Source organism: Gopherus evgoodei, chromosome 11 (genome assembly GCF_007399415.2).
Source record: "Gopherus evgoodei ecotype Sinaloan lineage chromosome 11, rGopEvg1_v1.p, whole genome shotgun sequence".
Taxonomy (NCBI): Eukaryota; Metazoa; Chordata; order Testudines; family Testudinidae; genus Gopherus; species Gopherus evgoodei.
The window spans coordinates 39,751,872-39,776,154 of NC_044332.1; the positions used below are offsets into that span (position 1 = coordinate 39,751,872).

The following is a 24,283-nucleotide window of genomic DNA, read 5'->3' on the forward strand; positions in this document are numbered from 1 at the left end:
GCCTTGCCAATACCAGTGAGGAGCTCATCTTCAATGTAGTGTTGAACGTAGGTGGCAAAACTGTAATTTCTCTCTTTTTTTTAAACTATTTTTTCTTCTTTTATTTTTGAAATTCTCATCTAAGCGGCAGTTTCTTGTACTATAGTGACTCCTGCTGGGAGAGTTAAGTTGAAGTAGCTGAAGGTCTCTTACAGATATATCAACTCCCGGCCAGTAAAAAGATGTCCTAAACGCAGGAGATGGAGTTAAACTGTTCCCCTACCTTGGACGCAATGGCTTCTTTCATCACTAAGAACAAACCCCTAGGTTTTACAATTGAGACTGAGAAACTAGTACAGTACTTGTACAATTTTTGATCTACAGCATCACAACGTGAAGCTGCAACAATTAGATGTAAAGGGTCCATTCATGAGGAATAACATCACTTTGACCCTTTGTGTTAGCTCCTACTGCTAATCTTTCCATACGCGTGAACTTACTTTCAATTTGAAGAAGATGAAAAAGTCTTTTGCAAAACCCCAATACTGTTTTCTGATCTATGTACCTGAATGTAGAAACGTAGTCTTACCTCGTTTTTTTCCACTACGAGCCAAGCTACTTGTAATCCTTCCAAGCCTTTAAAGGGGACCTCCCTTGTTAGCATCTCCCAGAGAACCTGGAGCAGAAAAAAAGAAAAGAATTTTTATTTCTGTACTTGGTATTTTAAATACATCATTAAACCCTGATACAGCACTATCTGTATCCAATTAATCGGCAACCAGATCCAATTTGTAGTAACTTGGACAAATGTTTGTGTGCAAGATCCTCTCATTAAATTAATTTTAGTATTTCTGGGTTTTTTTCTCTAAAACAAAACCAAATAAAAAACTGGATTGTGTGGGGCCCAGTGACTGCTATTTTGTGAAATCCATAGGAAATATTCTCTTCTTTCTTTATACCATAAAATGGTGGTTCAGCCTTGCAAGATAGTGAACTCTTTCTCCCCAACCCCAACTAGACAAACCTTTTCATTACAATAATTCTACATTTTTAAACATTTCTACAATGTCCACAACTACAAATGGCACCTCTTAGTAATCACTATCTGAGCCAATATGTTTTTAGCTTCTGAGATACACCTATAACAAAACACCCAACCCAAAATATACTTTTTAAGTAATATAATAATTGTTGCTGTCAACAAGTTTGTGATGATATTAAACTAAGTGGTAAAGCAGATATCGGATATTAATATTTTATCTTTAATCTCCCTACAACAATACTTTATCTTCAGACATGGGACGATCTCCTCTCTCTGTGTATACATGTAACATTTATGCATATATTGCACCAACTCATTACATCAAATGAGAATCTGAGAATCTCAACTACTTTGTAAAAATGATATCAACATCACCAAAAGAACTAAGAATCAATAAACCCAACATCTTTTTCTACTATAGAGACATAATATTGGAGTTCAACAAGTTAAAAGTCACTCTTGTCTCCATTCATATATGTATCTACTACTCTCGAACTTCATATATGCATCTCTTGATACAGATATGAAAAAATATATATAAACTTTTTTCTTCAGCTCAAAACACACCAAAAAAGGGGCCAACATTTATTGACCACTTAGCCAAAAGTTCCAAGCACCTTGTATAATCTTGATATCCCTGCTATTTGGGCAAGTACTCAGGCTTATTCAAGTTACATCATTTTCAATGAATTATGGCCAACTTTGAAGGCAATTAGTAGGAACATACAAGAGTATTGGCAGACACTGCTCAAGCAAAAAAATCAAATGAACAGGGTGCTATATCAAAAGAGCAGCTGAATAATTCTGTTTGAGCCAGAACCTGATTAATAAAGGTTAAAGTATCTTAGAAGAAGTCATTTTATTAAAAATTTTCAAGGGAAAGTATTCATTCAGATACCCAGTCCCGTGTATGGCTCAATTCATTCCCTTTAGAAGAAGGAAAATACACCTCAATTTGTTATTCCAGTTACCACACATCAGCTGGTACGGCTGAGGAAAATAAGAGAATTTAACTGCAAAATAAGTAACTGATTTGGTATAGCCATGAAGCTCAGATACCCCAATAAGTGGTCAGCATAAAACAAAAGCCACCAAATTATGCAGGTGAACAGAATCGCAGAACTATCTCATCTGTATAACTGTAGACTATTGTGCCTTATGTACTACAAAACCTCACAGGGAATCTTACTAAAGATCACACATCAAATGTATAAGAATGGCTAGAATTGTAAAATATTACTTAAAATTCTTCAGGTGAACAATGTTACATATTGAAATACGTAGGTTTTGTACATCACCAAAAGCCTGTAGCTGGAAAAGAAGACAATTTTGCTTCTCTCACACAACAGGTAGTGGTTGTATGTTTCCATTCACGCACATAAGTTTCCACAGAACATTTTCCACTGAATTCCTTTATGATGCCATTTTTACTTTTATTTCCATTGTCTTGTACAGCTCACTGGTTTCCTAACCCAACTGTATTAGCTCCAAATACTCCAAACTATACTTCATAATCCAGAAGAGAGCAAGGAATCTGAGAAAAGTAGGAAGAATTCCCTTTTAGTATCCTATGGTTCACTAGTAGCATTAGAAAGCCGAAAGATGAGGAACTTGAGTCTCATAAGTCTTTGTGTTTATTCCAAAAGATTTACTGAAAACAATGCTTTGTCAGTGATGCCAATTTCATAGTCAAGTCAACAATCTAGATAAAGATTTTCCCACCAAGCTGGAGCTCCATGATAACATTTTCATTGCCTTGTTTTTGAAAGAATTTCAACACAGTCTTATGAATTGGTTATACTGGACTGTTAGTCAACGTGAAACCAAAACTGCAGAGGGTAGTAGTCTAACTAGACAAAGTTCAGAGAACTATACATAAAAGGATTTATGGCAGAGGTTTGCAAATTGTGGTTCCTAGAGAACTCAGTCTCCTTCCTCTGAACAAATAGAGAAAAAGTGAACATATGGGGAGGAGGACATGAAATGAAGAGCAAGAGTGTGATTGTCTTCTTCAGAAAGTTTCAAATACTTTCCCAACATTACTTAGTTGCTAAAAATTCCCACTGTTATTCCAAGTTCAGCTCCACTGGGGGCAGTTATGCTGGGAAACCTAGTACAGACAGGACTCCAGGGAGCTGCCAGCAGTTTAAGTACCGTATTGTCTATTTTCGCTCAGAGCATCTGAATTAAAATTAAAACAATAATTAAAATACTGATGGCCACTGGTACCTTGTCTACACGAGAGCTCTGCCCCTTGCTGCCACTCTGGCTTTGAAATGGCAATAGCAACAACAGGGGATTTTTTGTAAGAGAGTCTTCAAAAAGACCAGGCCCAGGACAACTTTCATGTTGACTCTAGCACATGTCAACCTCAAACTGTCATTTTTTCTTTTTGTGAAGGGCTTTCTATATATGGAGTTATCTCTGATTAATTACCCTTGATAAACTCCATTTTGGAAACTCTTATTAAGACTGCCTTGTTCCTGTTTAGCGTTAAACTTATTCTGGAATAACGGTGTTCACACAAGGAGTTTATCAATGATTGCTAATCAGGAATAACTGTGTGTTCAGACAAGCCTTAGAAGAGACCATTACACTAGTCAGTAGTGGCTAGGTCTGGAATGTGGATAATGGAAGACCAAATAAATGAGGATATCCCTTTTAATCCATGCTACCTGTAAAAGTTTGTTTTCACGGAGAGGGTTTCAGCATAGCAGTCAATCCTGAATGTAATTGTTCGAATATTGCTTTTAGAGAGAGCAAAATGAAAGAAGGGATTTTGAAGGTGGAATGGGGTCTTCTCAGATCCTCTTTCCTCAGCCTCTTTAAGCTCTGCTGAAGATTTTGGAATGATCCATTCTTCCATCTGATGGGAGCTGTAGATGCTGCCATCCAAAGATACTTAATACTAGCCTTGAGTTAAGCTGGATGAGGTCATATAAAAATGATTCAGTATGGTTTTGAAGTGTTATTTTATATTAAATATATAATTTTAAGATGTTTAATAAAAATAAACTAAAATATATGTAAGGATCAAACTGCTTCACAACTTCTATGGCTGAGACTGTGCTTACATGTTCTACATGCCTCCTGTTACCAGGTAAATAGACCTCCACTTCAACTAGTTAAAGAGTCTGTGTTAAACTTGTTACCATTTCATCTGAAAGATAGTATAAATTTCACATGAGAATGAAACTGGTAAAAAACTCTGAGTGCCAGAAAAGCAGGCTAGGGGAAGTCACAATTTAGTAATTTAAGAAAAGTAAACAATTTTTCATTCTTTCTTCAACTCCTTGGTGAAAACAACAGGTAGAAAACAGAACACAGATAGTTTTGCACAGCTCTCCTATTGACTTGAACTCATAACCAGGGTTTGAAGAAGTGCAGCAGGAAGGGTGATGGTGTTGTGCTACTACAGGTAAAGGGCCTTTGTATGAGACCTGACAATGAGATTAGTCCAGCAACTCTCTGCACCTATCCAAATAGAAGTTAAGATCCTATAATTCTTTTCAAAAAGAGTATGGGATAACCCCAGTATGCTGGGCCAACATTCCCTCTAAAAATAAAATAAGTTCTCACATCCAGGGCAATGTGTGAGCTATTGCCAATGGTGGCTGCATTTAACTTCACAGCCTCTACACAGTATTTAATTAATTGATTTTATAAGTGCTTAAATATCTCAACTATGAAAGACACTGCATAAACCCGTATAATTAATACATAAACAATATACTCCAAATGGCATTCTGTTGAGCTAGGATAAAATATAGTGTTCTGAGTGTATTTCTTTACAATTTCAAAACAGCTATGGCTGTTTTAAAGAGCAAACATCATTATTCCACAAGCATTTTCAAAGCAGCTAGACAAGTGAAGAATTACAGTCTGTACAACACATGATGACATTGCAAAGAAACTTGATCTTTGTGACTAAAAATTTAGGTTGATAGATTCTGATAATTAGCATCCACTGTTTAGAGTAGTATGGATTTGGTTTAGGAAACTGAGTCATTGGGTAGCTCAGAGAAAATCCAAGACCTATGTTTGTGTCTGGACAAATCAGTTGGAACATTTGGTTTTAGTTGTTAGTCAGCCTTATGAAATAATTTACTAAAATCCCAAAGGGAGAATTTGGAAACCATGAAGAGCAGAACAAATTACTCTAAATACTGGAATGCAATATCTGAGAGATCCTTTCTAATTCAATATGACCCATTTGCAAGTAGGGAAGTTGAGCTCACCTGAGGAAAGACTTAGGCCTAAGTGGTGACAGAAATGATTGGTCATTTGATGGGAAGAGGCTTTCTTACATAACAAACAACATTCACAGCCACATAATAGTTTATAGAAAGAAAACCCATGGGGGGGGGTGAGTGGGGAAGACTACAGATTCTGCAAACAAATGCCCTTTCCTAGCATCTCACTAGTTTACATTTGAAAAGGATCCCGCTCTTTGTTATCAGAACTTCAGCTGAAGAAAAGCAGATTTGTCTGTCTAGCACAAAGGCCACTGGTAAGTGTTACACTTTGATAGTAGACTGTTCAAAACTTGTTTTTATAGATAAAATCATTGTTAGAGCAAGAGATTTACTTTTTCCAAGCTTTTAATTCTTAGCCTTTAAGCATATTCACTACTAGTCTAAAAGTTTAGCTGAGGAGAATTCCAACTTTCAAAGATATACTAAGACAAATTCTTTGCTAAGTCAGTAATTCCCAGCTGAGAATCTGGACCACTGTATTTTGCAAGAGTCTGATTCACCACTGCATTACTCCATGTTTACACCTGAATATCTACATTGAAATCAATGGTGCTAGAGGGGTGGAAAGCTGGAATAACATCAGGGTGGCTCACGTCATAGGTGTCTGTGATGGGGTGGCCATCCCACACAGGACTGGAAGGGGTTAAGATGGCCAGATAGGCCTATTAATAACAGCTGGAGGAAGAGTCAAGGAGCTGATTGCAATCAGCTTCAGTTGTGCAGGAACAGGTGGGGCCTATAAAGCCAGAAAGCTGGCAACAGATGGTGCAGGGAAAGGGCAGTCACTCCCTGAGAACAGAGTGGAAGGTTTGGAGCTTGTACATCCAACATAAGGAGGGGAACAAGGCGTTGTAGGAAGCAGTCCAGAGAAGGAGCAGTGAGGGCTGGGAGAGAAAAGCCCACAACTGCTGGGTTGAGGGTCCTTGGACTAGAACGTGGAGTAGAGGGCGGATCTGGCTTCCCCTACCAGCCACCGAGGGCATGGCATAAACCGGCAGGGCAGTGAATGGGAAGACTGCCTGGGTCACTATGGTAATGACAGGGAACTGAAGGATTGTACCCCAGAAAGGGGAATGCTGAGTGACCTAGCTGGAGGACTAAGTCAAAAGAGGACGCTGCGGTTCCTGGGACGAGAGTGGGGCTGCAGATCTGGGAGAGAGAGACAATGTGATGGGGTGTGACAACAGAAAGGGGCATCAACCTTGAGAGCTAATCCCCTGAGTGACCAGGAGGAGATGCCAGACAAGCAGTGAGTGGTGCACCCAATGACAGTATTTAAAAATTCTAAAACATTGGTGGTGTCCATATTAGTCTCCAAAATACATATGAATGATAAAACAGCCATATGGATCACATATTATTATGCACACTGAAGCATCGCTATAAGACAACACGGCACAGGCCAATGTAACTCTGTATACAGATGCAAAACCATTTTGTGGGCAGGTTATTGTATTAAAATATTTAACTAATAGTGAACTGGCTAGCATATGGCTATACTGTAAGTTCTCTGAGTTTTACCTACAATCACAGAATTAGCAAATGATTTTTACTGTTTATACACAGGGAAAATAACCAACTAAATGCTCCTAGGGTTTGTGCAATACTTGACTAAGCTGTAACAACTTTTGAACTAGAAAATTCTAGAACTAGCTTGGAATTTCTTTTCTTTTTTTTTTTTCTTCCCTATTTGGAACTGAAATGCTTCCCTTCAAAAGGAAATATTTTATTGTTTTCAATAACCGCTTACATTAACATTTACGTTTACTAGCTTACATCCTAGTACTGTATATGTCTTCGCTCAATTAAGTCAGACTATAGTTTTGGATCTACCAGCATAGGTTTTTTTTAACTCTTCCATTAGGTCATCACTTTCATGATGAATGGGTAGGGGAGTTGGCTTAAAATATTACTGATTAAGAAAAACCTGACAAAAATGTCAGGAAGGACTTGTTAATTCCTGCCATGTCCTCTCCTTTAACAAACTGACACACACACACAACCCTACTCTCTGCTGTACCGTCAGCTTCAATTGTGGGGCGATGCAAAATTGATTGCAAGGACACAGAGTAGGAACAGAGGTGAAAGAATTCCTATATTCCCAAACTTCACTGACACATTTATTTGCTTACAAGCAGTCTTATTCCCTACCCTTTAAATACGTGGCAGAACCCACAAAACTTTTACCAACCTTTCTATACAGGGCCTCTCTACCTTTGAGAACAGTTCTCATTTGATTGTAGCAGGCTCTTACAGCAATCTGAGTGGAAGAGTGGCATAAAACCACTTTTCTTGAACCAATTCCATGACACACAACTGTATGGAAATACTCTAGGCAACCCTCTCTAATAAACTTGCTAAAATATAACCTGTTGCTCCTGATAGACTAATATCCATTCTTTTGCAAACACAACACAGCTACAAACTGTAAACTGTTTACTAACTCTTTCCTGCCGCCTGACATAGGTAAAGTATTTTAAATACAGTTTCCATTTCACAGATTAGCAAGGCAGCACACTCTAATCAAATACTTATCTTACTAAGCATGCAAGACATTGCTCATACGATCAGTTTTCAGCTTGTAATTATAAAATACATGAAACTGGTTTGAAATGAAATTTTGTGAACTTTCTCTATTGCCCTTATTTAGAAACATTATTTTCACATTTTACATTCTACTAACTCAGTTATGCCAGTGCCCCATTAATGCAGAGAAAGAAATGAAAGCAACTCACCACACCGTATGAATAAGTGTCACATGTTTCAGACACTGGGAGACTCTGGATAACTTCTGGAGCCATCCAAGGGAAGGTACCCACCAAGGACATGTGTGTCGTATGGTGGTGAAATCTTGAAGCACCAAAATCACAGATCTTCAAAAACAAACAATAAATGCCAACTTCTCATTCATTTGACTTCAAAGATATCAGGCAAAGCAGCTGCAAAACCTTCAAAATAATTAAAATATTCCTACCTTTAATACTCCATCAGCAGCTATAACAACTGGAAAATCAAGAAACAAAATGTAAGTAAATTACATTACAAAGAACAATGTATCTTGTTATTAACATCTTAATGGCAAACCAGTTGACATTTCATAAAGAAAAATGATCCCACACTGATCCAGGACTTGAATATACTGGCACACACAATTCTCTTGATTTCTTGGGAGGTGTTTGAAGACGACTTGTCAAATACCTGAAAGTCTATGAATAAACTCTAACTGCTTTAGAAAAAAATCCACAAAGAGGTCTATTAATAGCAAATTAAATTTTCATTTATTAGTAAAGAAACAGGCTACAACTAATTCCTTAGTTATAATTCAATCCTCCCTTACACATTTCCTCAAACACCTTGCACAGTTGTAATTGTGGGTACAATTTCACCCACTGTATGTATCCATTTATTGACATTAGCTGCAAATAAGTCGGCAAAAATTCAGTGTGATGTTTGAATTATTTTTCAGTTTCACGGTGACACTTTTCAACAGATACCCTTACCACAATCACCTTTACCCTAACTTTTACAGAACATTAGCAAACACAGTGAAACCCGCTTATAGGCAATGCAGTTAGAGTCAAAGTCCACTTACAGTGAAAGTGGAGTGAAAGTCCAGAATTGTTGGACTTTCAATCCTTTTACACTGAAGTGTCACTTTAGAGTAAAGTTTCTTTCCACGCAAATAGTAAGCTGATAAAGATGTTTAAAAAACTGAAATCATACCGTCCATCATAATGTAAAACATCAGACACCCTGCCACCCAAAGGTTTCCTCCAAACACCTAGTCAAAATTATTGTTCTGTTGATTTACTTTAGAATACCAGGAATGTAAAGTACAGTCTTTACTGGTTTTGTTGAAAGACCTCTTGGGAAAGTGTAAGCTCTAACACCTTAATTGAAGAGGCAGAGGGTATTTAACTTTTAACAAAGATGTCCAGTATCTCCAAAATTAATTAGCTACTGAAAAGTTGAATAGTTGCAAACAAAAACTGAAAAATCAAGGAGTTTGACTGAAAAAAAAATTCTCTACTACACATCTCAACCTTCACCCTCTTGCCTCCTATGACATCATCATTTCACTAGTTCTGTAGTCAGAGATAAAATCAGGGCAGACAAGATGTGAATTGAATATCTAATGTAAAATATAAGCAGGGGGAAAAGACATTTTTGGATTTATTTTTTAATAAAAAATGTTCCAGGGATTCATCATCATGAAGAAGCAAAAAACAGTGCAATCTCAGGACTTTTGTGTTGTCTATCACCTTTAAGTGAGTTCCACCGTACCAATCTCTCTTGGAATGCATATAGCAGATGGGTATTAAGTACTCCACCACCTCCCTCTTTTCCTCTGGCTGGCGAGGGAGGAAAAGAGAAGTTGTCATTACTTGTACCACTTGGGAGATGGGGAAAATAGGAATTCCGGGTCCCAGGTTTTGTTGCAGCTCCTTCCCATATGGAGCAAAGAAGATAAAACAAGACCTTGCTGCACACCAGTAAGGGTGTGTTCACTCTACAAGAGCAGCTATCCACCTCTAGCATAGTTTTCTGTCTCAGCCTGGAGCATCTGTCTTCTAATTTTTATTTATTTTTGGCTCATGTGGACAGGAAACAAAATCCCTATAACTGCATCAGAGAACACCTTGTCTACACTATACAAGTGTAGCACTAGCACTACACTTGTCTCCACTTTGTATTTTAAATGAAATTTGATATTTTGAGGAATACAGATAAATCCCTGGGGCAAAGCAAGTGCCCACATCTTTGGAATCCAGAGGTTTTCTATGCTTATTTTGATCTTACATCCAGATTAGGACTTGATGAAGATTAATTCTCATGGCAATAGTAATAAAGCAATGAATACTGACACTAAAAGGTATTTATTAAAAAGTGGATGTTTTGGGTCAGTTTTGAGTTAACAAAATTGTGGAAATCATTCCGCACATTAAGAAGGTTCAACTTTTCCTTTGTTTAAAGGCTTTTTTTACTTTCCATGAAAGTTTGTCAGCTGTACCCAGATTTCTCACTAGGTCTCTAAATGTAGTATTCTATGTCAAAATGTCTCATGCAGCCTTTGAATATATCACCATCTATGACTTCCTAAAATGGTACATTCTGGCACATCTCCAGTAAACTTTCATGGAAGCTAAATAAAAATTTTCAGACAGGTAAATTGAAACATATGCTCTGAATGCCTTTTATGCCCTGGTTAGCGGGGATATTCAGCACAAAAAAAATAAGCTTACCTAACATAAGCTTACCTCAAAAACTTTTGTGAGCCTTGCTCACCCTTAAACAATCTTTACAATTCAAAAGGTGGAAGGAGATTTCTAACTATAAAATTCAAACTACAGATATGGAAAGAAATGTCCAATATCTCCCATTACAGTAATCAAGGCTCACAATGATTCCTCCCAGAGATTCACTTTAGTAATAATAGCATCAATGATTAAGTTTATAAAACAAAATAAATATTTTATTTAAAAGATACTTAAGAATGAAACTACTTCCAGCCATTTCTCCATGATGACATTCTTATGCAGCATTTGGTGAATCCAAATAATTGGTAAGCCACTTACTAGTAGTAAATATTTCAATTAAAGTCTCTTTTCAGCATGTTTCATAACTGGTCTGGAACTAACCAAGTAGAACAGTTTCATTCAAACCCCAGAGCCAGTTTACATTCTTCAGAAGCACTATCATCTGCAAAAGTTCAAACAGTGCTGAAAGAACTACAACATTTTTAGAGAAGATATTGGGCCCAATTCTCAAGTCCATTTTGACTGTTTTGCACTGTTCTTAGTAGTCCTTCACTCTCCCTTCTTGGGCCTCAGCATACAGGACATTTCCAGGAAAAAGGGAAAGTACCCGGGCAAACCTTGGCTGCTGGAAGCAAGGCATAATTTAAAGCAGCACTACAGACTGCTCTGAATTATGCCAGGGACTGAAATGGTGCCCAGACAGCCTTAGGATTCAGGGCAGGGAACACAAAGATGGCTTAGTGCTGTCTTTTCTGACTCAGCTGCATATCTTAGCTACAGCTGAAGATTTAGCCCTGTATCTCTTGAAGGCTAAAGTTCAACTGTCACATTAACTGTAAGTAGAAATATAGAATCATTTAAGTGCAAGGTTACTTTACCATTTCTAGACTTCAGATCTCTGTGAATTACTTTGACTGGAGCCTCCATATGCAAATAGTGCATTCCTGTAGAAAAATGAGGGAAAGTTTTAAAATTATGCTGGCTTAGCAAGGCCTTTGCTTGTCAATGTTTGTATTAATGATGACCTATAGAACATTAGAAGAGGAATGCTGCTTGCCTATGTGATTATTTGTATGTAGAGAGCCCTAAGTATGTAAAAAGTATACATGTAATACAGTGCCATGTACATGAACATAAATAGATGGAGATATCACCCACCCAATGTGTCATTTTTATGCTCTTATTTCTATTCTTTCATTTCCTATCTTTAAACATCTAATGCAGGCAGAGCTGGGTGAGTCCTAGATAGGCTTATCAACCAGAAATGTGATCTGTGTTCCAACAGTCGGAGGTATTCTGCAACTTGCTCTTGTGTCTAAGCATCACACTCAATGTTGGGATTTAAATAATTGCACAGAGTTAATCATAATGATAAGCCCAATGCCTTACCTGCTGTACCTTCTTCTAGGGCTTGGAGGATATAAAATGTAACCACTAGCCTTCATTATTCAGATGAAATTATTTAGCGAGTATCTTGGGTATTTTGAGATTAAACTCCAAAAAAGGCTTGCACTTACAAATCTTTTAAAAATAGATAAAAATAAATTGTGGTTTAACCATTTAGGCCCTGGGGCACTGAGATCCTCTAGCATGGACTCCTGAAGAGCCCAATGACTTCTATAGGATACCACGTGTGCACAGAGATCTGACCAATCTAAATGCAGGATCAGGGCCTTAAAGCATTAGCTAGTCTTTGAATGTGTATTTAACAACAAAAAGGGACTAACAACTGTTTGCTAACACTGACTGTTTTTTAAAAAATTACTTAAATTACTTGGGAAATTTTGAAGAGTGTTTTAAAATTTTTATGTGTGATACAATACATCCAGAATAGCATCCACCTGTCTCAAGTTACTTGAATCATTTCTGATTAAACTGTTCCATTGAGTAGTCTAAGGGCTTGTCTAGACACCAAGGACATGTCTACATTATGGGCTGGATCGACAGGCAGCGATCAATCCAGCGGGGGTTGATTTATCACATCTAGTCTAGACGCAATAAATCGACTGCCAAGCACTCTCCTGTCCACTCCGGTATTCCACCAGAACAAGAGACGCAGGCGGAGTCAACAAGGGAGCATCAGACATCGACTTACCACAGTGAAGATACCGCGGTAAGTAGATCTAAGTAAGTCGACTTCAACTATGTTATTCAGGTAGCTGAAGTTGCGTAACTTAGATCGACAGCCCCACAGTGTAGACCAGGCCTAAAGAAAGTTAAGACAAATCAACTAAAGGTGTGAAGTTAGAGCACATTATTTGAAGTGCATAAAACCCCATGTGTTGGGTGCTCTCATTTAGAAGCAAAGTGATTTTAATTTGCTTTCACTAACACAGGAAGGTATTCTGGAATAGCCGTTCCTGACTAACACCCTTTGGAAGTGGATTAAACTAATTTGGAATAAGACACTCTTCTTGGAAAGTGTCCACACAGGAATTTAATCAGGAATAGCAATTGCACTTAAAATTCAAACCCCACCCACATTAAACCAAAATTCACTTCTCAGTGTAGGGAAGCTCTTGCTTAAACTAAAGTGCACTAAGGTCACCTTATTTCACCTTAATTTTCCTGTCTATCCCTATATAGACAAGCCACAAACCTAGATACTGACATATCTATGCAATGCGTTTCTGTACACAGTCACCTATGAAAAATATTCTGCTGGAATTTAGAGCCAAAACACAAGTAGAAATGATCAATGGGAGGGAGTTACTGTTAGAAACCAGCCTCTCTTACCTTTAGCTATGTCAGTTGCCCAGGTCATGATATGCTCCATATCCATGTCTTCACTTCTGTTGCTATTAATGTAATCATACAATGAGCCAACAGAAGCATATTCTATTAAAAAAGATAAACAACATGTGTCAAAATGTTGCTTCCAAATCAAAAGCTGGGTGATTTACCACCAACGACTGAAGCTATTTACACTTAACAGCAGGCTGTATTCTGCAGGGGTGTAAAAGAGAGGCATTTCGTTTTTAATTATCCCCAGACAGGCACGTAGTGGACTTTAAAATTAAGACAATAGAAAGGCTCAGCATAAACAGAATTCAGATTAGCCAGATCAGGAGCCTGACAAGTATTTGGGGACAGGTACATTGGGATGGTTAAAAAAAAAAGTTTGATGAGCACAGTTCTGCTCAGAAAAGCAACGATATAAAAATGTCACCTTTTTACACAGGAGGTCTGCTCCATTTGCATAGTCAGAATAATTTCATCTACTGACTTGAGGGACTAAAATAAGTTGTACCGCTTTTCTCTATTCTCATCCCTGCAGCGCTAACACTGCTAAGAAAGCAAGGTGGATTCTATTCTTCTTGTTCATCTTCAACAGAATTATTTACAAAGTACTTTGTTCTGAACAATGACATCTGTGCAAACCCATTAACAGAAGTGTGGTTACACAGGTGTGTCTACACCACAGTCGGAGGTCTATCTGCAGCATGTGTAGACATACACAAGCCAGCTCTGAACTAGCTAGTCCAGGTACCAACTGCAGTGAAGCCATGGTAGCATGGGCTAGCTGCCCAAGTACAAGCCCCCCAGTGAGCCTGGGTACGGTCTCTGGCAGCTAACTCAGGCTGCAGTTGGCACCTGAGCTAGCTAAATCAAAGCTAGCTCAGACATGTCTACACATGCTGCAATCACATCTCCAACTGCAGTGATGACATACACCCTAAAGGGCTAATTTGGCCTGTAAGCTCTTTATTGCTGGTGATGGTGTGTGTGATGGAGAAAATCCACTTTGACTTTCAGAGCCCAGGCTGAATTTGCAGGGATAGAAAAATCAATCTATTTACTTCAAACTGAGCACAACTGATTCCAAAGTCACATATACAAACTTGGAACTCCACAGTGACATTTGATAGTAATTTTTCAGTACTTTAAATCATAAAGTTGCTCTACATGGGAACACAGGATGTGTCATTCTTGATCAGATTACTGGTTTGTCAAATGGACTCCAGCAGTGTGTCCAATATTTAGTGCTTCAGAGGAAGGTGGACATTTGTCATCACTGTAGTATTGTGCAACATTGTACCTGAGGGAGGGCAAAACAGTCCATCACAAAGTAGGAGATAATCTACTTTAATTACCGTCTAAAAATATATGAGTCAAGTATTAGAATATGACCTTAAATTAGGTTTTTTTGGGGTGGGGGTGGGGAGGGAAAACAGGATAATCAGATAAGTAGAAATTTTTGTTAAGGAAAAAAATGGTCTAATGTTACAGTGCTGTGGCCAAATTTTCACCTGTTCCAGGATAGGCTTGGTGTGAGAAATGTGGTGACGGTAGCAGCTGTCAGGAACAAATTATGCCTCCCTGATTTTCCTGGTGTAATTGTGTCTGCCTTGCCCATTGGCATATGCTGGAGCAGCTTAGGGGCTGCTGTACCTTATGACAACTGGTTATGGTTGCTATGACACTATATCCTAGTAGTGAATTAAGCAGACACTACATCTCATCCACTCCCAGCCTCTATGTCAGGATGTATAGAGGAAGATGATGTAGGACCCAGCTACACCACTTTAAACCAGCTGAGAACATCCCCACACCAGGGAAATCATAAGCTGATCACTTAGAGCCAGATTCCACCACTTTAAACCACCTGACTCGTGGCCAGAACAGGAGGAGTAGAACCTTGGTATGTAAGCACAACTCCTAGGCCATGTCGACACTGCAAAGTTCAGTCAATGCAAGTTATGTTGGCATACAATCACTGAAGTCTATATATCGCTCAGGCGCATGCATGCTTGGCTTCCTGTGTCAGCGCTCCCTATACTCACCAGGAGTGCTTGTGTCAATGCAAAGTGCAGTGCACTGGATAGATATCCCAGCATGCCCCATACTGCTGTGTGGCACAGTGCCTGTTGAGACCTTTTCACGGTGTTTTGTAGGATAGTAGCAAAGTGCCCAGGGATTTCTGGGAGCTACTGGTCAAGTTCCTAACATGCTGATTTCTATATCCCATACAACTTTCCACATCCAATAATTTTTCAAAACTCCCACAGTACCACGCAGCACTTTTTGGTCTCCACCATCACTCTGACAGAAGCATGGCACCTGCAGAGCTCACCACAATTCTTATGTGCATTGCTAACACACCCAGGAAGCATCATTGTACAGTATGTGCACAGCTTAAGGAAGTACTGCTACAATTAGGACTGAGATGAGAACAATGTGGAGATGTTCGAGCACAATAACTAGAAGCTAATGGGCACAGTGAAAAAACATTCCAGGTTGCTGCTGGCATTTTTGGAGCAGCTTCACGTGGTAGAGAGCGAGTCCCAACTGTTGGGACTCCATTGTCATAATGCACATTTAGGATGATAAGCACTGGCTGCAGAACTTTTGAATACAAAAGGCCACATTCTTGGACTTGCATTCTGAGTTCGCCCCAGCCCTTCAGCACAGGGCCACGAGAATGAGAGCTGCACTGACAGTGGAGAAGAGTGTGGCACTTGCACTCTGGAAGCTTCCAACGCCGAAATGCTATTGGTCAGTGGGAAATCATTTTAGAGCTGGAAAACCCATAGTTTGAGCCATAGTGATGGAAGTTTGTAGAGCCATTACATGTCTCCTGCTATATCGAACTGTGACACTCGGCAACGTGCAGGACATCACTGATGGATCTGCAGCAATGGGGTTCCCAAACTACGGTAGGATGACAGGTAGCAGGCATATCACTATTTTGGCACCAACCCACCTTGCTACAGAGCACATTAGCAGAAAAGGCCACTTTTCCATCATCATAAAAGCGCTCATGATCATCAGGGACATCTCACAGGTAACGATGTGGGCTGGTCAGGGAAGGTGCATGACACACACATTTTTAAGAACACAGAACTATTCAGAGAGCTGCAACCAGGGACATTCTTCCCTGACTGGCAGATTACCATTGGCAAAATTGAAATGCCAATAGTGACCCTGTCTATCACTTACTTCCCTGGCTCATGAAGCTGTGCACTGGCCACCTCGACAGCACCAAGGAAAGATTCAACTACTGGCTCATCAGGTGCTCCATGACTGTTGAATGTGCTTTTGGTAGACTGAAGGGATGCTGGATTGGATCTCAATAGATTGGATCTCAGCAAGAAAAACACCCCAATGGTTTGCATGTTGTGACCTACGTAATATCTGTGAGGTGAAGGGAAAAAGGCTACCACCAGTGCTGAGCAATTGAGGGAGGCTTTAAAAGAGCATGTCAAGAGTCAGCCATAGCACAGCTTTCATGAAACAGTGTCTGTCATGTGTTTTAGATTATATATTGGTTTGATCCAAGCCTGCTGCTATGAATTCTGGAATGCTTGATGTACAATGTGTCTTTGCCTCCCATTATGTGTTCTGCAGTGCCTGGTGTGAACTAATAAAAATACTGAGACTTTCCAAAAACTATGTGGAAAATAGCAGTTAACCAAATCAAAGTGCAAACAAAGATATACAAGGCAAATTTTTTTTTTAAACCAGCACTGTTAAGAGGGAGAAACACAATTTACAAACCCAAGTGAAAATGGAAATAAACAATAAACATTTATGTCCATGTAAGTAAACAGTAGTTAAGTGTAGTCCGTTGTGACTACTAGTTTTCTCAGGTCGGTATATGTGTAGCTTTGGTTCTCTTTGTGGTCCGGGTGAAGTGGTAGGTGTAAGGATGTACACTGTGGTGCCATGTGGTATGGTGGGAGTTGTTGGGGGCAGGAACCATGCAGTTCTCCAAGGACTACAAAGGCTGCTGGGTCTGGAATCTCTGGGCCTGTAGGTCAACATGCTCTGCAACATTTGTGTTTGTTGCCTAAGCAACCCCATTATGTCCTGGTACATTTCCTGGTGCACCTCTTGGTTCTTTTGCCTCTTCTGCAGCAATCACTCTCTCCATTCTCAGTCTGTCTTTCTTCTTGTTCACATTCTGAAGGGCACAGCCAAGCCCTTTGAATATGGTCCAAGGCAACTCTGGCTGGGAGGATGGATCTTGCATAACCTATACTCCTTAATCCTCTTCCTTCTTCTCCTGATCAGGGTCAGATGTTCAGTGGGAGGGACATCACACCAGAAGCTGCTGATAAAACCAGACAGATACATCATTAGATTTATAGTCACAATGGAAAAGAAAAGTCTCTAAACTGCCTTATGTAATTCCCATAAACACTTCTAATAAGAAATGCTTTATTGGCACTGTGGCTTTGGAGCGCCTCGCTACAGCACCACTCTATCTCAAACCATGGTGAGTATGGAGGAGTCAGAGCAGAGGGTGTTCTGTTCCATGTTGCTATGAAGTTTAGTGTTACACTCCCTTCATCCCGTCTGGTACAGGTATAGGGAAATGAGAGGGAATATATTGACACTAGTTTAATAGCAAAAGGGGAGGGTAAAAAGAGGGAAGATAGGAGCATTCACTTAGCACAAAAGCAAGATGTTAAGGACAATATTAATCAAGGATCCAAAGAACACAAAGAGGAGAAATTCCTGAACTGCCTTTAGACCGATGCTAAGCGCCTGGGTAACAAAAAAGAGGGACTGGAATTGCTCGTTTATGAGCATAAATTCAGTCTAGCTGCTCTTACTGAAACCTGATGGGATGATTTGCACAACTGCAATGTTAAAATCAATAGCTATAACCTATTTAGATAGGATTGAGTAGGCAAATGGAGAGCGGGAGTGTCACTCTATGACCAAAATGGCATTACCTCTTTTTGAGTCACTGGTAACTTGGAAGAAAATTATCTTGAATGCTTACAAATCAATGTCCTAAGAGACAAAACACAAGGTGGGCTATTGGCTGGTGTCTGCTACAGACCACCAAATCACACTAGGGAACAGGATGGCTTTCTCCTTACACACTTATCTATAATTCGTAGGGAAAAAGAGCTGCATCATCCTGGGGGACTTCAATCTGAGTGACATACGCAGGAGGTCCCATGATGCCAATACTAAAACACCCTTAGAATTTCTAAACATTATAGCTGACAACTTCCTAACGAAGTGTTGCAGCCAATGCAGAGGATTTTTTTGAGACTTTTGTCCGAACTGATAAATAAGAACTGATCACAGAACTAAAAATTAATGGCAGGAGTATAGGTAGCAGCTAGTTACGAACAAACATAAAAAAGGTCTCATTTAAATATAACACATTGTCATTGAATATTGACAAAATGTATAAGTGCGTATACAAAAATTCTAGAAGTCTACATACTAAGATAGGTGAACTACAGTGCCTGACATTAAATGGGAATATTGATATAATAGGCATCAGAGAAACTTGGTGGAATGAAGGTAATTAATGGGACATGGTAATACCAAGGTACAAACGTAAAGGAATGATAGAGTAAGTCATGCTGGTGGGAGAATAGCGCTATATATGAAAAAAAGCATAGAGCCAAATACAGTAAAAATCTTAAATTAATCAAACTGTACCACAGAAACTCTATGGATAGAAATTCCATGCTTGAACAACAAGGATGGTAATGGTGACTGTGAAATGCTCAGAGAGATTAGAGAGGCTACAAAGGCAGAAAATAATGGGGGATTTCAACTATCCTACTGACTGGGTACATGTCATCTCAGGAAGGAATGCAGAGTAAAATTTACAGACATATTAAAAGACTGCTATTTGGACCAGCTTGTCCTAGAATTCACAAGGGGCGAGGCAAATCTTGATTTAGTCATAAGTGGAATGCAGGATCTGATCCAAGAGGTGAATATAGCTGAACCGCTCCATAACAGCAACCATAATGTAATTCAATTTAACATCCTTGGGGGAGGGGGGGATGCTAAAGAATCCCACCATGGTAGCATTTCACTTCAAAAAGGGGAACTACACAAAAATAAGGAAGCTAGTTAAACAGAAATTAAAAAGAACAGTTGCAAGGGTGCAGTGTGTGCCGACTGCATGAAGACTATTAAAAAACACCATAATAGAGGCCCAAACTAAATGTACACCACAAATAAAAAACACAGTAAGATCAAAAAAAATTCCAGCATGATTAAACAACAGAGTAAAACACATGGTAAGAGGCAAAAAGACATCCTTTAAAAATTAGAAGTCAAATCTTAGTAAGGAAAACAGAAAAGGAGCATAAATTCTAGCAAGTTAAGCAAAAAAGCCTAATAAGGCAGGCCAAGAAAGAACTGGAATACTGAGGTGCTAAAGGAGTTCTCAAGAAAGACAAGGCTATTGTGGAGAAGCTAATGAATTCTTTGATTAGTATTCAGTGCAGAGGATGTGGGGGAGATCCCCACAGTTGAATCATTCTTTTTAGGTAACAAATCTGAGGAACTGTCCTAGACTGAGGTGTCATTACAGGAGGTTTTGGAACAAATTGATAAATTAAACAGTAATAAGTCTCCAAGACCAGATAGTATTCACTCAAGAGTTTGGAAGCAACTCAGATATGACATTGCAGAACTACTAACTCTGGTATGTAATCTATCATTTAAAATCAGTCTCTGTACCAGATGACTGGATGATAGCTAATGTAACAGCTATTTTTTAAAAAAGACTTCTGACCGCTAATTGCCAGGATCGCTTCTGTAAGGCTAACCTCAGTACCAGGCAAGTAAAGAACAGAATCATCAGATACATAGATAAACACGATATGTTGGGGACGAGTCAACATGGCTTTTGTAAAGGGAAATCATGCCACACCAATCTATTAGAATTGTTTGAGGGATACAGTATACTTGGACTTTCAGAAAGCCTTTGACAAGGTGCCTCACCAAAGGATCTTAAGCAAAGTAAGCTGTCATGGGATAAGAGGGAAGGTCCTAGTAACTAGTTAAAAGATAGGAAACAAAGGGTAAAAATAAATGACTACTTTTCACAACGGAGAGAGGTAAATAGCTGGGTCCCCCAAAGACAGTGGTGGGCAACCTGCGGCCCATCAGAGTAATCTGATTGTGGGCCACAAGACAATGTAATTGTAAATGGGGAATCATTTCGAGCTGATGTGTTTCCAGCAGTGTTTCCAATGAGGAACGGTTCTTGGCCCTATGTTATTTAACATTTTAATCAATGATCTGGAAGAAAACAAAATCCTTCCTGATAAAGTTTGCAAATGACAACAGTTGGAGAGTGGTAAATAATGAAGAGGAACAGGTCACATGATTCAAAGTGATCTAGATTAGCTTGGTAAAGTGGGCAAGCAAACAATATGTGCTTACATATGGCTAAATATAAAGGCATACATCTACAAACATCTATTACAGGCCATGCTTATAGGATGGGGGCCTCTAATCTGGGGAAGCAGTGCCCCTGAAAAAAAGATCGGAGGATGATGGTGGATAATCCGACTGAACATGGGCTCCCATTGTGACACTGTGGCCAAAAGAGCTAATGTGATCCTAGTATGTATAAATAGGAGGAATCTCGAGTAGGAAGTAGAGAGGTTATTTTACCTTCTAATTTGGCACCATATGATGACTGCTACCAGAATACTGTGTTCAGTTCTGGTGCCCATAATTCAAGAAGGAGGTCAGACTAGATAATGACAAAGGTCTCTTCTCACCTTGACATCTATGAATTTTCACAGGAAGGGGTTATTTTGGCTGATATCTCACACCTGAGGCTCACAAAGACACAGAGCTCCCGGCTGCAGCTGGCATCCCAAAGCTGCCCAGACTTGTGTGCTGCCAGCCTATTTACTTCAATGATACAAGCTGAATTCACAACGTGTGGAATGGGAAAATTTCCCATCTCAGGGAAGAATTAGGGCTGTGACCCCTAGAAATCTTTGGGAGAGGATGGCAGAGTATCTCCATGAAAGTTTCATCAGATTTCTCAAGAGGATAGAAAGAATCCTATTTCTGATAAACAGAGTACTCTACATGGCCCACCGCCTAGCCCAACAAGCCAAAGAATTGAAAAAGCTGATGTGTTGCCAACTCTGTCTCTGTTAGTTCTACCCCTACTTGAGCACAGAACACTGTTCTGATATGGACTGTGTTACTGAAATACCATAAAACGCTTCTTAGGATTTATTCCCTAACATAATGCCAGTAAGCAACAAAAAGTCAATACTTTTGTCAAACAGCGAGGGAAATAAGGTTTTAGAGAAAGGAAAGAAAAAAAAAATATGCAGGAATAATGCACGTAAACACTTACTCAAGCTCCCTTCCCCTTCTCCTCCACGGGCTCAATTGTGCTTGTCCCAGCCGGACTGGACTAGACTTCTGCAGAGTTTCAAACTGGTCCTGGAACATGCCATGGTTTCAGTCCCCCACGGTGTTTCCTCTCTCCTCTTTCTCACGCTGTTCATGGCAGAAGCGTCTATCTCTGGCACTTCCAAGGTATTCAAACTTGTCTGCAGGGTGCTGGTTGGGTCTCTATCAAGTATGGCAAGGAGTTCATTGTAAAAGTGGCAGGTTTGCGGGGCAGCAGCAGATTTCCTGTTGCCCTCCTTCACTTTGTGGTATGTTTGGCATAGTTTCTTCGCTTTCACACGGCACTGCTGTTGATCCCTGTAATGCCCCTTAGCCGCTGGCCCGCAGCTTCCCACAGCTCCCATTGGCAAACTGCGGCCACTAGGAGCTGCAGGGGGCTGTGCCTGCAGATGGTCAACGTCAGCAAAATGTCTCATTGCCTGCAATCAGATTACTTAGATGGGCCACACCACTGGGCCAGAGGCCGATGAAGTAATGACAGCAATCAACCTATCTTCTGGGAACAGTTCAAGGACAGAAAGGAAGTGAAAGGGGAAGGCTGGCAGAGCCGCAGGGTAGAGGATCTCACAATAGTGAAGTCTTGCTCTCCATTCCCAGGAGAATGGACTGTTGGGGAAGTTTACATCCAATGTATGTTGCTGCACAAGGAACTGAGCTGGTGAAGTGGTAGAGGAGACCTAATACATAACATACTGGTACTTATAAACTCGGAAGTGTCCAAGCTGTTTGTGGTGATCCAAAGGGCGAGAAGGGGGCCTGTTACAGTGCCCCCAACAAAATACAATAAGGTAACCAACCAGACACAACCTATCGCCAGTAGCTCTTATAGATGGACTGGTCACCAGGCCAGACAAAGATATAGAGGAGGGAAAAAGGCACTTAATATCTTTTTTTTTTTAAATAAACAGAGTGTTTATAATTTGAGCTATGTAGCAATACAGTCAAATTGCTATTTTTTCCTCTCTTTTTATATTTTGGCACTACCTCAACCTAGAAAGTAAGTGTATGAATATATTTAAATGTTTTCCTTCAACAAAAGTATCATACAAATAAACACATAATTTCCCCTGATTATTGTTTCTGAATTAATTTAACAATTAGAAGTCACTTAAAAAGATATATTTTATTAAACATTAATGCAAGTGTAAGTTCTGTCACATATCTTTATCATTCTACTAGATAAACATTTTTTACCTACTACTCATTCATTTGTTTCTAAATACAATATCATGTATCTGGCAACCCAGCATTATAAGCAGTAGACTAATCGTAGAAAACAAACTACACATACAATGGTACAGAAGAACTTTAGGCTTGTCTACACAGTATTTTTAAACTGTACCAGAGGGATGTAAATTTTAGCCCACACTAACACATTGCGCACTAATTGATACCTGTGGACCCTGCTGGCATGCACTAAAAGTTCCCTAGCACATGTTAATGTAGTCTTGTTTCAAACAGTACTATATTAATGTGGTCTAGGGAACTTTTAGTGCATACTAGCAGGATCCACATGGGATAGTCAGTGTGTGACATGTAAGTGAAAACTAAAATTTTCACCTCTCTGGTGCAGACCAAAGCACCGTGTAGACAAGCCCTTAATGGTATATAACCTGATTTTGTGTCTATAATGAATGAATCAACTATCCTAAACCCAACAGCCTTTTACCCTACAATAACATTTACTGAAAACTAGTTGATTCTGTTCTTAAAGGAACACTATTTGGCCCCAGTACTCCAGTGTACTACTGCAGCTTTGCATTGCCTCTGGCAGCACGGAGAAGCCCTGAAGCTGATGTACCTCGGCACAGGATTCTTCGGTAGCATAGAGGAATCTTCAAGTGGTATGAGCTAACATAGCAGAGCTCCTATGCTACCTCCTCCCCTGGTTGCTGCCATAAGGGGGTACGGCTGCGATATCCTTGTACCCAGCTGATTGCAGGAGGGCATTGGCAGCCAGCATAGTTTAAAACAGCCTTTAAACTTCTCTAATTTATGATGAGGATTGGCTGTTCCCCTCCCTTCTGCACTTCCAGAGGTGGGTCATTGTTGTTGTAATACAGGTGGTGCTGGCCATGCTCCCTTCTCCAGCTTCCCGCCAGATAATTAATTACAAAGTTATTACTGAGTAAAACTGTTAGAATTAACTGACTACCAACCAGTGACAAAAAATTAAATGTTGTTCCTTGGCCATTTAAGACATAGCAGGGGGTGGGGGCAATTGCTGGAGATGCTGCTAGCAGAAAGGACATTACTGGGTAAGAATTTCCCATTCTGTGGCCCACTATCTCAGATGTCTGGGAAGTAGTGAGCAGTGAAAATAAGTAGGGAGGGATAAAGCAAGGACAGTTATCTGTTCCGTAACTGGCGTTCTTCGAGATGTGTTGCTCAGGTATATTCCACAGTAGGTGTGCATGCTCACCACCCGTGCACCAGTGCCGGAAGTTTTTCCCTTAGCAGTACCTGCAGTGGGGGAGCACTGCTGTGACCCCTAGAGTGGTGCCTCTATGTCATGCTATAAGGGGAGCTACGCACTCCCCTCACCCTCAGTTCCTTCTTGCCAGACAACTCCGACAGAGGGGAAGGAGGGTGGG

At 39.8% G+C, this 24,283-nt stretch overlaps 1 protein-coding gene across 3 annotated transcripts in view; it reads right to left on the minus strand.

Moving 5' to 3' along the window:
* The window catches only part of MAP3K20 (mitogen-activated protein kinase kinase kinase 20), a 124,274-nt gene that overhangs the window by 60,351 nt on the left and 39,640 nt on the right, over positions 1-24,283 (minus strand). For all 3 annotated transcript variants that reach the window (XM_030580398.1, XM_030580399.1, XM_030580400.1), the window contains exons 4-8: positions 13,272-13,373; positions 11,414-11,479; positions 8,252-8,280; positions 8,013-8,150; positions 569-655 (exon numbers count right to left, since the gene is read on the minus strand). In XM_030580398.1, the coding sequence (XP_030436258.1) occupies positions 569-655; positions 8,013-8,150; positions 8,252-8,280; positions 11,414-11,479; positions 13,272-13,373 (422 nt within the window). The remainder of the gene's footprint in view (positions 1-568; positions 656-8,012; positions 8,151-8,251; positions 8,281-11,413; positions 11,480-13,271; positions 13,374-24,283) is intronic.